Source organism: Pristis pectinata, chromosome 9, assembly GCF_009764475.1.
Source record: "Pristis pectinata isolate sPriPec2 chromosome 9, sPriPec2.1.pri, whole genome shotgun sequence".
Lineage (NCBI taxonomy): Eukaryota > Metazoa > Chordata > Chondrichthyes > Rhinopristiformes > Pristidae > Pristis > Pristis pectinata.
The window spans coordinates 36,596,950-36,612,773 of NC_067413.1; the positions used below are offsets into that span (position 1 = coordinate 36,596,950).

The window sequence follows — 15,824 nt, forward strand, 5'->3', positions numbered from 1 at the left end:
ACCAGTCCTCTGGGACCTCGCCTATGAGAGGATACAGAGATCTCTATCAAGGCACCATCAATCTCCTCTCTTTCTTCTCTCAATAACCTGGAAATAGATCCCATCAAACCAAGGGAACTTATTCAGCTTGGTATTCTTCAAGAGGCCCAAGACCTCCTCTTTCTTGATATCAACAAAATCTAGCTTCCTTCTGGATGCAAGTCATATAAATGGACCAAATGTACTTGAAGTGGTGTCATTTCAAGATCATGGGCTGAATCTAGCGGCAGAGTAGAAGTCTGATTATCAGTGACTTCTGAATCTTGTCTGCCGGTTATTATGTTCCAGTACCCATTGTCCAACTCCAGGCAGCTGCTTTTCATCCAAGGCTATTGTAGTTCTATCTTGCTTATATATTGCGACACAGAGGAAGTTATTTAGCCCATTGGGTCAATGCTGGTTCCCAACAGAACAATTCCATCCCCCTCTTATTTCCCTGTGACCAATTCTCCGTCACATGAAATCAACTCCCTCCTGATTCTCCCACCATCCACCTGCACCATGGGTGAAAGAGGAGATAGAATTAATGTTCCAGTTTGGGGTGGCTTAAAGGGGAGAAGGGTGTCATAGAGTCAGAGTCATGGAAAAATACAGCATGGAAATGGGCCCTGGCATCAGAGCATGGCAACTCGTTGCAAGCTGCTCTCTGCAGATCCACTCAATTCCACTGAGTCCTTGCTGACCAACAACCACCCTTTTACACTAATCCTACATTAATCCCATTTTTTATTCTCCCCACATTCTCACTTATACCCTCACGTATACCCTCAGGGCAATTTACGGTGGCTAATGAACCTATCAACCCACACATCTTTGAGATGTGGAAGAAAACTGGAGCATCCGAGGGGAAACCCACTCACTCATAAAAAGAACATGCAAACTCCACATAGACAGCACCCGAGGTCGGGGTTGCACCTGGGTCTCTGGGTCTGTGAGGCAGTGGTTCCACCCACTGCACCATTGTGTCTACTTGAACTGAGGTAATGAGAGCTAATGCAAACTGGAGTCGTTGGACAGTGTAGACACTGTCTGCCTGGAAGGTTGGAAAAACAGTGGGGTACAGTAAGAGTGGATCAGGGTATTTTTATTATTCATTCACAGGAGGTTAAAAAATTAGGATTAATGTGTCGGATTTTTAGATGGTTATGGGCCAAATGCGAGGAAATGGGACTAGCTCAAGCAGACAACTTGGTCAGCATGGACGAGCTGGCCCAGGGGCTTACTTTTGTGCTGCATAACTCTGTGACTCTAACGTAGGATTAGTGTAAGTCGGTAGTTGATAGTCAGCACATACTCTGTGGGCCGAAGGGCCTGATTCTGTTCCGTATCTCTTGATGATTCCATGGCTGTACAGTAGCATTTGTTTTCCCATCCCCCACTGGTGTCGGTCTATTGTTGAACTAAGGCACTTTTTTATGGGGAAGGTTCTCCCTCTTATAGAGGGAGTTCCAGGATGATGCATACTGAGGGAGCAGCTATGTATTTTCAAGCCAGGTCAGTGTGCTGCTTGGAAGGGGATTTGCAGCCAATGCTATTCCCACACGCACTGCTGCTCTGGTTCTTCTGGGAAGTAGAGGGTGTGCTTGTTGGCTGCAAGTTATTCAGTCTTGGAAGAGGTAGAAAGGGAGACAGAAGATTGTGAAAGTTTTAATGTGTGGGCTCTGAATCTTTGACCACCAGAGCAGTTCTGCACCAAAGGTTCAACAGAATACACGTTTAAAAAACAGAACTGAACTTATCTGGGCCAAAAATGTTGACAGCTGGAGTCCAACATTTAGAAGAGGCAGCATGTGTGCCTCCAGTTATCCTTTGCACAACCCACAACCACAGTTGCAGATTTATGCTGTGAATCACTGTCACTTTTTTTTAAAAAATCTTTTTTTTCCCCAAGAACCACAGAAGAAGGAGAGCTAAACAACAGTTTCAGATGTAGGTCTGCCTTGTGCTAATTTCTCTGTTCACTTCATCCATTTGTGGCATTTTACTGTTTTCAAGCCTTCAATGTGTGGATATTGTTAACATTAACACAGAATCAGAGTCACTTGCACATTTGTTTTGGCATGAAAGCTGTTTGGAAATGTTTTCTAGTCCTCTTTTCCAAATTTCTAACCAATTACCTGCTCCCAACTTTGTAACTTTTTGGACTCAAAGTGACTCATTGATTGATTTTCATTCTAACTTTGCTTCCTCCACCACCCCCAAAACCGCCAGCCCTCATTGAGGAAAATCTTGGCCACTATTCTGCCCTAGATGGACCAACTGAGACCTGGAACTTAGAAAGAGCAGGTACAAGGGGGCCAAACCATGTCCTATTAGGTCTCTTGAAGAACATTAAAGTAAATAAGTTCCCAGGGCCTGATGGGATATACCCCAGGTTATTGAGAGAGGCAAGAGATGAGATTGCTGGGGCCTTGACCAAGATTTTTGTGTCCTCTTTAGCCACAGGCAAGGTTCCATAGCAATGGCAAGTAACTAATTTTGTTCAAGAAGGGAAGTATGGATAGTCCTGGAAACGATAGCTTTGTTCAGGGCAAGTCGTGTCTTATGAATGATTGAGATTTTTAAGGAGCTGATGAAGGTGATTAATGAAGGTAGAGCTGTGGATGTTGCTTACATGGATTTCAGTATGGTGTTTGAGAAGGTCCATCATTATAGACTCATCCAGTTTAAGATGCATGGGATCCACGCTGACTTGACCATTTGGATTAAGAATTGGCTTTCCCATAGAAGGCAGAGGGTAATGGTCAAAGGAATTTATTCTGGCTGGAGGTCTGTGGAGGTCCAAGGCCTGATAGAAGTTCACAAGATTATGAGAGGCTCAGATAGAGTAGACAGCCGATATCTTTTTCCCAGGGTCAAGATGTCTAATACTAGAGGGCATGGATTTAAGGTGAGAGGGGGAATTTCAAAGGTGATGAGTGGGGAAGATTTTTACACAGAGGGTGGTGGGTGTCTGAAATGCGCTGCCAGTGGAGGCAAAAATGATAGAGGCATTTAAAAGGCTCTTAGCTAGGCACGTGAATGTGCAGAGAATGGAGGGATATGGACATTGTGTAGACAGAAGGGACTAGTTTAGTTACGCATTTAATCACTAGTTTAACGAGTTTGGCACAAGATTGTGGACCGAAGGGCCTGTTCCTGTGCTGAACTGCCCTATGTTCTATTATCATATACCCTAGGTTAATGTGGAAGTGGGTCCTTTGAAGGTGAAGGGAAGTTTGTTGGGCATGTGGCCAGAGAGGGCAAAAAGAACGCATAAGAATGGGTGACCAGTAACCTTGTGGTACTACCTGTAAACCCCTTGCCCTCACTTAATATACCCTCAATCATGATCACAAGATCACAAGATCACAAGATAAGGGAGCAGAAGCAGGCCATTCGGCCCATCGAGTCTGCTCCAAGGAAAAGGGAAAAAGAAATGGGGTGGGAAAAAAAGAGAGAGAAAAAAAAAACTATTCTAATCCCATTTGCCAGCCTTATCCCCATATCCCTTGATACCCTGACTATTTAGATATCTGTCTATCTCCTCCTTGAACACCCCCACTGATCTGGCCTCCACTGCTGTGCGTGGCAAGGAGTTCCACAATTTCACCACCCTCTGGGTAAAGAAACTTCTCCTCATCTCTGTCTTGAAACTGTACCCTCTAATTCTAAGATTGTGCCCTCTGGTCCTGGACACGCCCACCAAGGGAAACAGCCTAGCCACATCTACTCTATCCTTACCTGTCAACATTTTAAATGTCGCTACGAGGTCCCCTCTCATCCTTCTGTACTCCAGCGAGTACAGTCCAAGAGCCGACAAACGCTCATCGTACTTAAGCCCTTTCATTCCTGGAATCATTCTCGTAAATCTCCTCTGAACCCTCTCCAACGTCAGCACATCCTTCCTAAGATGCGGGGCCCAAAACTGCGCACAGTATTCCAAATGAGGCCTCACTAGCGCCCCGTAGAGCCTCATCAACACTTCCTTACTTTTATACACTATACCTCTCGAGATGAATGCCAACATAGCATTCGCTTTCTTAACCACCGATCCAACCTGGTGGTTAACTTTTAAGGTATCTTGTATAAGTACCCCCAAGTCCCTTTGTACTACCGCACTATCAATCTTCTCTCCTTCTAGATAATAATCTACCCGCTTATTTCTACTTCCAAAGTGTACAACTGCACATTTCTCAACATTGAATCTCATCTGCCATTTTCTTGCCCATTCTCCTAAACTGTCTAGGTCCCTCTGCATTCTTTCTATTTCCTCTATGCTCCCTACTCCTCCACTTATCTTGGTGTCATCCGCAAACTTAGCCACACAACCATTTATTCCATCATCCAAATCATTGATGTACAAGGTAAAAAGGAGAGGCCCCAACACCGACCCTTGCGGCACACCACTAGTAACCGGTAACCAACCAGAACGAGATCCTTTTATTTCCACCCTTTGCTTCCTGCCAACCAGCCAATTCTCCACCCATTTTGCTACCCTGCCCATAATTCCATGACCTCTCATCTTATTAATCAGTCTCTTGTGAGGCACCTTATCAAAGGCCTTTTGAAAGTCTAAATACACAACATCTACCGCCTCTCCCTTATCCACCCTACCTGTGATTTCTTCAAAAAACTCCAATAGGTTGGTCAGACAGGACCTCCCCTTCACAAAACCATGTTGACTAGGTCCTATCTTGCCTTGCGCCTCTAGGTATTCGGTAACCTCCTCCTTGAGGATAGACTCCAATAATTTTCCCACCACTGACGTCAGACTAATAGGTCTGTAATTGCCTTTGTGCTGCCTCCCACCTTTCTTATATAACGGAACTACATTCGCTACCCTCCAGTCCTCCGGAACCATGCCAGAATCTATCGATTCCTGAAAAATAATCGCCAACGCCTCCGCTATCTCCACAGCCACCTCCTTCAGAACCCGGGGATGCACCTCATCCGGTCCGGGAGACTTATCAGCCTTAAGCCCCTTTAGTTTTCCAAGCACCTTCTCCCTATTAATCTCAATTGAACTCAGCTCCAATTCGTGAGACTCCTGACTAATGGGCACATTGCTTATGTCCTCCACGGTGAAGACCGATGCAAAATATTCATTCAATTCCCTTGCCATCTCACTATCATCCATTATAATACCTCCTGCACCGTTATCAATTGGTCCTATGTCAACCCGTGTCTCTCTTTTATTCCTTATGTATTTAAAAAAACTCTTAGAATCCTTCCGAATGTTGTCCGCCAGCTTCCTTTCGTAACTCATCTTTGCTTTCCTAATGACCTTCTTAGTTTCTCTCTGCAGATTTTTAAAATCGTTCCAATCTTCTGTTTTCCCACTAATTTTTGCTACTTTGTACGCCGCCCCTTTTGCTTTTATTTTATCCTTCACCTCCCTCGTTATCCACATCTGTGCCTTTTTTCCATTCAAAACCTTCTTTTTTCTTGGAATATATCTGTCTTATCTTGATCTTACATTTTTATATTTCAAGGAGTTATTCCCTCTTTGGGAAGCTAGCACATACTCTGATACTCTGTTATATACAATATAACATTAGCATCCAGATTCATATTTCAGATCTATATTCAGTGTCACTCATATCAGGGATGGATAACAGGACAAAAAGTAACATGAGTCAGACAAATATAACAGTTGTCCTCCAGGAGGCAGTGTTGGGACTTTTATTTACACGTGGGGAGGTGGGCTTCATATATTGTTCACCCCTAGTTGACTTATGTGGAGCTGGCCTTCTTGAACTCTTACTGTCCTTGTAATGATGGGTGATCTCCCAATATTGTTAATGCAGATAATTCAAGGATTCTGGCCCAGTGATCATCAGTCAGGAGGAACCTGGAGGCGAGGATGTTGCAAGAGTTAATATTTCAGTTCAAAGACCTTCATCAGGATTGATTCAGGGGTTTGATCCTAAACATTGACAATTCCTCCTTCCGCACCTTGCCCCCCCCACCCCCCAACCAGATGTTGCTCGACCGCTGAGTTCCTCCAGCAGATTCTTTGTTACTTCATAAGGAAGGTGCCTAGTTACAAGGGATTGCAGTTATGTGGAGGACCTCAGGTTCCCAATGGAGATGGGGATATTAAGGGGAGAAATGTTCCAAGTTATGAAGGGCTACAGTGGAGAAACTGACTTCAGTGGCGGGAGGGTAATGCAGACCACACTTAAGACAATTGGTGAAAGACCCAGAGAGAGAATGAGGAGTAAGATTGTATGATAAGAAACATGCTGCCTGAAAGAGCATTGGATAAAAAAGGAAGTATTGCTGAGATATAAAGAAAAGGGTGAACAGTGGATAGCTCTTTCAAAGAGCCGGCACAGGTACAATAGGACGAGTGGCTTCTTTTCATTCTGTATCACTCTATGTTCTTCTCTTCATGTATGGTTGAAGGTGTTTTTTTTCACTGAAAGGCCCAATATTATTTTTCACATCTTAAGTCAGCGCAGCTGCTGTGGTATCAAAAGTCAGTCACGGTCTTCCAATGCGATGCTATCTCAATGTCTTCAGAGGAGATAGGGACACAGGCCACATCAGAAATGCCAGCACATTTTCCGGTGCTGGTTCCATGACGTGGTCATTCTAACACACGTTTCTTCAAAAAAAAACTATTTTAAGCAACAGTTGGAAGTGCAAACAAGTGACATCTTCACTGACATTTTGGTTATCATAACTAAATCAGAACAAGAGATATGAGATTGTTTGTGTGGTGTTAACTTGATCCTGCCACATTTAGTCATTTCCTCTCTCGACTGCCAAAGAACACAGAAAGATAAATGCACATAGTCTGAGTGTGGGAAAGCGCTGTGGGGACACTGTGCAGAAAAAATGGGGCTTTATTAAAAAATATCTTAACAAAGGGAAGTAGGCAGGGGATGAGCAGTTCTGTGAGCTGATGTTAACTGATAAGAGAGCACTGCTTCACATAGTCCTGAAGATCAAAATAATAACTATCATTTCTGAATCATAAAAAGAATGGAAAATGGCATCTCAGTCTTTCCATTCGCACTACTTAATGTGAAAAGCAGAACAAAGGTTGTGCAAAGACTTTGTACCTGCCATTTTATAAGCAGAAGCTTGTATCCTTTTAAAACTGTTCCTAACTCTGGCTGACCAAAGCATTCTGAAATCTGTTCCATTGCCCTTAAACTCAAGGGTGACACTTCAATGCAGTCCTGGGGAAGTGCTGCACTGTCAGAGGTGTGTGGGAGCATTACCTTGGAATGAGAGGTAGACTGTTGAGGGGGAAGTCAGGAAGGACTCCTTCACACAAAGGATGGTGGAAATAAGGAACCTTGTCCCTCAGCAAGACTGGCTGCCAATTGCCAATTACTTAACTGAGCTTGATAGGTTTTTTGTTGGGCTGGGTGTTAAGAAATATGGGAGCAAGGCGGGGAAGACAAGAGTGAAGATATAGTTCAGCCATGATCTAATGGAAAAGTGGAATAGGCTCAAAGGTAATATAAAGATAAGTGTTGTGCCAGCAACTACTCTGCAATGTGGTTAAAAGAAAGAAAATTCACTCCCCTGTATCGGCAAGGTCTATTTATAAGCACAACCAATTCTTTCTAATATGACCAAGTAATTAATCACACAGATATGTCCCTGTTACAGTCAGTGAGCAAAGGCAGCTGCAGTTGAATCTGATTAACTTGCATTTCCTCCAATTTCTAATGTTCCTACCCAATGTAAGTGAGAGGGGAGAAGGTTCTTGGTCACACTGTATATTTAGGGCGTTTTCACCTTCAGTATTGGGCTTGGATTTACAGATATTATTTAATAGTTTGGGCAATGTACTACACATATTAGAATTGCAAGGTTGGTATCTTGACTGATTGTTCGATTTTGTTTTTAATAGTGTTTTGAAACTGAACAAAATAGAAGTATGTCACTCAGTAATTTTACCTTTTTTTCTTGGCAGTATGCTTAATGCCTGCATTTTTAAGTTAAGAAACTCAACTTTGCAGTAGCAAGCTTTAAAAATTATAGCTGTGTGATGGTTCATTTATTGCACAGTAGGTCCCAAATACATGCATCTAGCAGGCAAAAGTCTGAAACAAGTCAGTGCAAAAGATTTTGATTAGGCAGAGTTCTGTAACGAAAGACTGTTGTGGGAATGGCATCTGTAGTGGTAACAAAGTATGACAAGCCACTAGACCAGTAACTCAGACAACCCAGAAATCCAAGTTTGAATCTCACCACAGGAACAAGGAAATTTAAATTAAGCTCATGAAATAAAAATCCAGAATTTTAAAGAAAGGTATTATCCATAATAGTAAGCATGAAACCAGTGGGCCTTTGTGAAATAAGATGCTAGAAACGCTCAACAGGTCAGGCAGCATCTGTGGAAAAAGAAATAGAGCTAATGCTTCATGTCAAAGACCCTTCATCAGAATTGGGAAAAAGAGCAAAGAAGTTAGTTTTAAATTGAGGGTGAGAGGTTGGGGAGGTGATATTGAGGGAGGGGTTAGACAGGACAAAGAGAAGATTTTGGTTCAGGTAAGGCCAGGGTTACCATGGGGATAAGCTGCAGATGAAGTTGATATTTTGATGAGGGAAGTTAGAGAGCGAGAGAGAGAGAGAAAACATAAACAAAAGAACATAAAAGCAATGAAATGGGGGCAGTTAGAGGGAGAGTACACAAGTAAAGGAATATACAAGCTGCAAAATGCAGAACTGAAGGCAATTAGAGCGGGTCAGACCATGGAACTGCAAACAGAAAAACTGAGCCAATGTTACAGATGGGTGACCTTCAGCAGAACAGACCAGTTCTGATACAAACAGAGAAAGCCAGTTATCTGAAGTTGTAGAATTCAATATTGAGTTGAGAAGACTGCAACATGCTCACAGGGAAGATGAGGTTCATCAGGCATTGTTGTAACGGTGCATATAGATCAGAGTAGGAATGGGATAGAGAATTAAAGTGACAAGCAACAGGAAGCTGAAGGTTGTATCTGCGGACTGAATGTAATTGCTTACATAACTGTCACCTAATCTGCATTTGGCTCTTCCAATGAAGAGGAGATCAGATTGTGAGCAGTAAGTTATATTGGAAGAAGTGCATGTGAATCACTGCTACATTGGAAGGATTATTTGGGTCCCTGAATGGTGAGAAGGGGAGAGATAAAAAGACAGGTGTTGCAGTTAAATGGACGAGAGAAGGGGAGTGGTTGGTGAAGATGGAAGAGCAGGTCAGGGCATAAGAAGAGAATGTTCCCTTTGGAATACTGAAAGGAGTGAGGAGGCAAAACCATGGCTGATGGTGGAAATTTGTTGACGGTGCAGAAAATGCTAATGGCGATCTGTTGAACATGGTACCTAATGGGGTTGAAGGTGAGGGCCAGGGGAACTTCATCCTTACTCTGTCCACGAAGAGAGAGGGTAAGAGCAGAGGTGCAGGAAATGGATGAGATGCAGTCAAGGGCCCTGCCAACTATTTGTAGAGGGGAAGCCATGGTTCAGGAAGAAGGAAGGCATCTCAGAGGCACCAGTGTGGAAAGTCTCATCACCAAAGGAGAAAAGGCAGAGACAGAGGAACTGGGAGAATGGACTGGAGTCCTTATAGGAGGCAGGGCGGAAGGAAGTATGGTTGAGAATGCTGTGGGAGTCTGTGGGCGTGTAATTCCTACAGCTCTGTGTTTCACAACTTTTACATTCCTCTTTTTGTGCCATCTGTCTCAACAGCCCTCATTTCATTGCCTTTATGTTTATTTTCCTGTTAATTCTCTCTCCCTCTCTCTCTCTCTCTCGCTCTTCTCCCCCCCCCCCCACCCCCCCAACATGGCCACCTTGGCCTATCCATCCCTTTCCCACTTTCTCTACAACATAACATTAATCTGCTTTCTCCCTTTCCCAGTTCTGATGAAGGATTTGTGGTGTAAAATGTCAACTTTGTTTCTCTTTCCACAGATGCTGCCTGACCTGCTGAGTGTTTTCAACATTTTCTGTTTTATGTTCAGATTCCCAGTATCTGCAATTTTGTGATTTATGGACATTTGTAAAAACCCTATCTCATTTACTAATACCCTTTCAGGAAGGAATCTCTCATCCTTACATGGATGTAGCTCCAAAGTGACAATAATAGAGGTGAATCTTAATTGAAGTAAACTAACAACCATTTGCTCAAGGTACAATTAGGGTTGGGCAATGAGTCTGCATTCTGTTAATGAACAAGAAAAAAAGTGTATTAAAGAAAGCTTGATGGACTCTTTGTAATAACCTCTCTTTTGATTCTCCTCAGTAAATGAAATCATACGCAATGATCTCTCAAGTGCCTCTGTTCATGGACATTCATAGTTAAAATTAGCGTCAAGACAATGGAGAAAAAGAAGATGGTCCATTTTGGGCATCAGGATGTTGACCATGTGAAGATCACAGGCTACACTGCCTCGAAGAAAATTCACCAGGTGTAAAAATCAAGCTTTTGTTTCGCTTTTCTAGAAATAATTCACTTCAGGTAACAGAATGCAAACTGTTTACTCTTTTGTAATGACGCAAGGGTGTCGGCTGATGACCAGCCAATATTCCCAGTGAACGATCATTTGGATGAATTCTCAGTTCCACCACAAACTGTCTTCCCGGATCATTCCCACGTGAAAATGTTTAAAGAATTCCAAAGAATCAATATTGTTGCAAAGGAATACATGCAGTCAAAATGATTAGGTGTTTGGAAGTATGCAAATAAAAGTGCCTTATGTTTACTTTTGTTACAGAAGGGGGGAGGGGTTCTTTGTATTGTGCTTCAATTAAAAGAATCACAGTTATAGAAGTGAATATTAAAACATGCTCTTTGTAGGAATATTTTGTTAGCAAAAATATATAAAAGAAATTAATGTGAATTAGTAGGCGATTTACAATGTTTTCACTAAGAAGATTATGCATAGCTCTTCAGTGAAAGGAGGTATCCAACAATGTGTGTAATTGTACTGTACATTGCATTTCAATTCAAAACAACTCTGTGATCTATTCAGTGACTCTGTAAATCCATCAATTACTCCAAAGAGGGCCCCTGGTTTCAGCTGCTTGATTCATAGCTTGAGCCAGGATGTAATGTCATACTTCAAAATGAATGAGACCTTACAGAAATTCCAAGAGACTCTGGAGATGGCCTTATAAAAATACTACCAATACCTCCAGAGACTCGGCTATGCAGACCATAGTAAGATGTCATTGTACACTTCATAGGATAAAAGGATTAATTTTCCAAAATGTGTTAACAAAGTGACTAGATATTTAGGATGTTTTGTGCTGAATTGTTTGCTTGCTGCTCTTCTATGTACATTCACAGATATGTTGAAACCTGCTATCTTTCACTGGTGTACTTTTGAGTTTGATATGTTATAAGGTTCATAGGATGGTTTTATAGTTGTTACTTCTTTAGTGCAAGTTAGGAAATATATCATGAGGAAAGCAATTTCAGACTTTATGCGCACAAATCTTGAAAAGCAAAAAAAAGTCAAAGTTTCAATACATTAACAGAGATTATCCTTTTTGTCATATCTAAAATATTCATTGCACATCAGGAATTCAGTCCATGCTCCATCTAGTTACCAGTTTGCTTAATACCATGCAATTTCTGGATCAGATAGGTTAGTAGGTATTTCGTCTCTTCACTTACGAAGCTAGGATAAGCAGACTAAAAGTGCATTTCCTTAACTTTTCCAGTTGTGTAAGCACTTTAGAAAGTACAGTACGGAACAGTACAAAGTAATCTGCCTCAACAGGTAACTTTAATTTTATTTTTTAAAAAAATCTCAAGTCAAACTTAGACTTCTCAGCTCACTATGCTGTAGAAAAATGTTTAAACTTTATCTTAAATGCAACTTCTACTGAACTATTACATTAATGCTGTGTTAAATCTTTAACCATTGTGCTCTTAGTAATAGTGGTCGCAGCTTTATAGCTAATGTAGAATATTGACCTATATAGTTTAACTAAAATTAAATAATTTCTCCTTTAGGTTATGTTTTCATAATAGATTGAGCTGAGTTCATATGGCAAATGTTAACTGCTTCTATTTTGAGTGCCTTAACCATTAGTGCCCTCTCTAGGTTTTGCCCGGGAATTACTTAGTTGTGGTACTAGGTTAATGTACCAAGTCATTTTATTGGTTCATGTACACATGAACCACAGAGGACAGGTGTGAGGTGAACAACCACACCCATTACTTCATCAATAAAGTGAAAAACCAAATAGTAACAGATTGTTTGTGCTCCTTCTATTGCCTTATTGCAAATCTTACCACAAAGCCAAACCAGTAGATTACTGTGAAATGTTTAGAACATATTGTGGCAGGATAAGACTTCTAACTGGGACAAGCTTCTGAGAGTCCTACTTTCCAGGAGAGGGTATGTTTCCTGGTCTGAGTCATTGTATGCAATACATCTTACATGTTCAATTAATGCAGACTGCCGTCATGTTGTTTGACGTCTCTTTTTCTCCTGATGCCTCTAATCCGCTGTAGCCTTTTGCACCCATCTGTGTCTCACACAAATTTAGCTTCGTTTAGGATGAGGTTTGTCTGTTTGCTGTTCAAATAGTGGCTTCCAGCAAATAAAAGTGTAGGCTAGGCAAGAGAAGACCAACTTATGTGAGTGACATTAAGAAAAAAGAGAAAATGATGCTCAATTATGTATGAGGAAAACCTCATGCATTTTCTCCATTTTATTTATGCTGTTTAATGCAAGGTTACTAATTTGTTTTATAACATTACTATTACCCTAGGCCTGTCATGTAGAAATATAATTAGGAGGAATGCTGAAATAGTTGTTTATACAACTTGTGTAGCAGGATAACTTTCTTCAACTATGCCTGAGCAGTAAGTCCTGCAAGCATGATACAGCAATGCAAAAACACAAATTGCAAAACTGCTTTTATCTGCTGGTGTAAGGCTTTAAAAAGGCAGCTTATTGTTGCAATATAACTGCATTGCATTATAAGTGAATACTTGCAGTTTACTACAAGGCTCTCCACTGGTCCCAGACAACAGACCCTTGATAAGTTGCAGCCATTTCCAATCTCCTAAAACACCAGCTGCCTTCTTTCCTTTATAGAAGTAAACCTTGCTTTGTTTGAATTCGCATTTGCGCTGGATTTTATAGGGGAAAGACCATTTTGTCTTTCTATGAGTATTCCCAGAAGGAAACCAGAGGAGAGGCTGGACTTGGAATCTACATTAGAATGTATAATAACTCTGAATTACTGGTTGAAATCTCTTGAGCAAAACACACACCACTTTTTCACTTCATTTCAGGAATGGCTGTTAAGTTAAATAGACAAAGTTCCTGTGTTGTGTGTTGTGTCTCTCGTTCTCCAAAGCTTGTATTTTCCTGTATATTTGTATCAGTGTTTTTTTTTGCATTCTTGCTGTTAGTGTAACCTGTTTAATGGAAATTATGCAAATATTTTCTACATGTAATATATAATAAAAGCACAGTTTGAAGTAATCCATTGTTATTTTTGTGTTTCTACTCAAGAAAATGCTGGCATAGGTCTGTGCAAATTTTAAATTATCTTTATTCTGCTGGGGTTTTTTTCTTTAATTAAAACTCTTTTACAAAGAACAGTATCCTTTTGCAATTATATTCTACCTTAACAATGGCTTATATTGATATAGTATCTTTATCTTAATGAAACTGCCCAAATCACTTTCTCACCATGTCACATAAGGAAATGTTAAGGTTGTTGACCAAAAAGTTTTTAGAGAGATGAAAACGTTTAGGTAGGGTATTCCAAAGGTTAGGAGCCAGGCATAGTGGTGGAATAATTAAAATCTGGGATGCACAAGAGGCCAGAATTGAAGGAATGCAAAGATATTGAAGTTGGCATAGGGAAGGATGGAAACTTTAAAATGCACGTATTGTCAGTCTGTGGATCAATGTGGGCGGTGAACCCATGGATGAGCAAATTATATAATACTAGGCGGCAGAGTTTTGGATGAGTTCCAGTTTATAAGTGGGGTAAGGTGATAGTGGAAAGATGGGATTAACCAACAGTTGTTATGGAGAGCCAGCTGGAATCCTCACTGTTGAAACCTACATGCTGAAAGAAATGTCTATTCCATACTGGGATCCTGTGTTGGGGGTGCAGTGACTGAGGGAAGTGACTGCACAGAAAGAGTGAAAAAACTTTGACCTCTGGTACTGTCTTACAGTTGGAATAGCTGACTGTCAAAGATCACAAAAATTTTGAATGTTTCTGATGTGCAAAACAATTCAATAAACATTTAAACTGCTAAACATAAAACATAGAATAGTACAGCACAGGAACAAGCTCTTCAGCCCACCATGTCTGTGCTGGCAATGATACCAACTTCGATGGCACATCCGCCTGCACTTAGTCCATAGCATTCCATTCCCTGCCTGTTCATGTGTCTGCCCATATGCCTCTCAAACGGCAGTAGCAGGCATTAGAGTCTTGCATATTCACAAGTTTGCAGGAAGTATAATGTGAGCGGCTGTCCAAGAACAAAATGTTAAGTCTGATGGTAACAATAAGGGTCTCAAGAGCAGATAAACTAAGAATGAGGCAGAGACGAATAATGCTACAGAGGTAGAAGTAGATGATTTATTGATGGAGGTCAGCACATTTTACTCCCTGAAAAGACAAGGGTGAATCAACCAAGTATTTTGAACCATCTGATGGTCTAATGACCATTTCTACTGAAAGTAGTTTTCTATACCCAATGTTACTAAAATCTTCTAATATTAGTTTAAGACAAAATTAGGAATCCAAAAACACATTAAAAATACATGAGCAATTAAGAAATTCAAAATAACTAATATTTCCTCCAGTCCCCTGCAGCTGTGCCCCTCCATTGAATTGAGGGCAATCCGTTCCACTCGAGCTCCAACCCAAAAATTTGTTCGTGCAGATTCCCCACCATAAGTGCTGGGGAACCACACAATTTTGCCCTCACTCATTGTACATGATTGGGTTATGGCAAGAGAAATGGCATCAAGTCATTAGCTGCAACTTGAGGATTCTTCTGTCCACTTGGAGATCCTAACATCCCTGACATTTCAGTGCAAATTCCAGGTTTTGAATACATGAATAAATTAGAGCCTCAAATACAAAGAAATACTGCAATGGGAAATGGTCACTAATGAATCCAATAGGACTTTAGGGTAAACATCTTTATCCAGAGAAAGGTAAGATCATGGAACTGGCTGCCACATTTAGCATCAGTGTATTTAAAGAAAGTCAGTAAATTCATGAGAGATAAGGAAGTGGAAAGATATGTAGATAGGTTTAACATGAGGGGGAAAGAATTAAAAAGGACCTGAGAGACAAGTTTTTTTCACACAGAGGGTGGTGGGTACATGGAACAAGCTGCCAGAGGAAGTGGTAGAAGTGGGTACAATTATAATGTTTAAACAACATTTGGATGGGTGTATGGATAGGAAAGATTTAGAGGGATATGGGCCAAATACAGGCAAATGGGACTGGCTCAGGAAGACCTCTTGTTCATCATGGAGGAGTTGGGCTGAGGGGCTTGTTTCTGTGCTGTATCACTCTATGACTCTAAAGTAAAACGATTCTAACTGCGAGCAAGCAGGTTCCTGTAGGCCATAAACATTGTTGAGCTAAATGGTTTGTTTCTATCTTGTAAGTTCCATACAATACTGAGCAGGCAAAGAATGAATTAGTTATCACCCAGTCATATGAAATCACATACTCTCATAATTTGAGATCATCTTTGATAATTTGTAATGCTGCTTTCTAATACCTCCATGGGAGATGGCAGTTGTCCTAAAATGTCAATGTCATCTAATCTTGTTTATATTCAT

At 41.0% G+C, this 15,824-nt stretch overlaps 1 protein-coding gene across 3 annotated transcripts in view; it reads left to right on the top strand.

The window, feature by feature from the left end:
* Window positions 1-13,417, top strand: part of nfatc1 (nuclear factor of activated T cells 1) — a 233,103-nt gene extending 219,686 nt beyond the window's left edge. For all 3 annotated transcript variants that reach the window (XM_052023740.1, XM_052023739.1, XM_052023741.1), the window contains one exon: window positions 10,277-13,417. In XM_052023740.1, coding sequence (XP_051879700.1) covers window positions 10,277-10,332 — 56 coding nt within the window. In that variant the 3' untranslated portion in view covers window positions 10,333-13,417. The remainder of the gene's footprint in view (window positions 1-10,276) is intronic.
* Window positions 13,418-15,824: the final 2,407 nt, after the last annotated feature.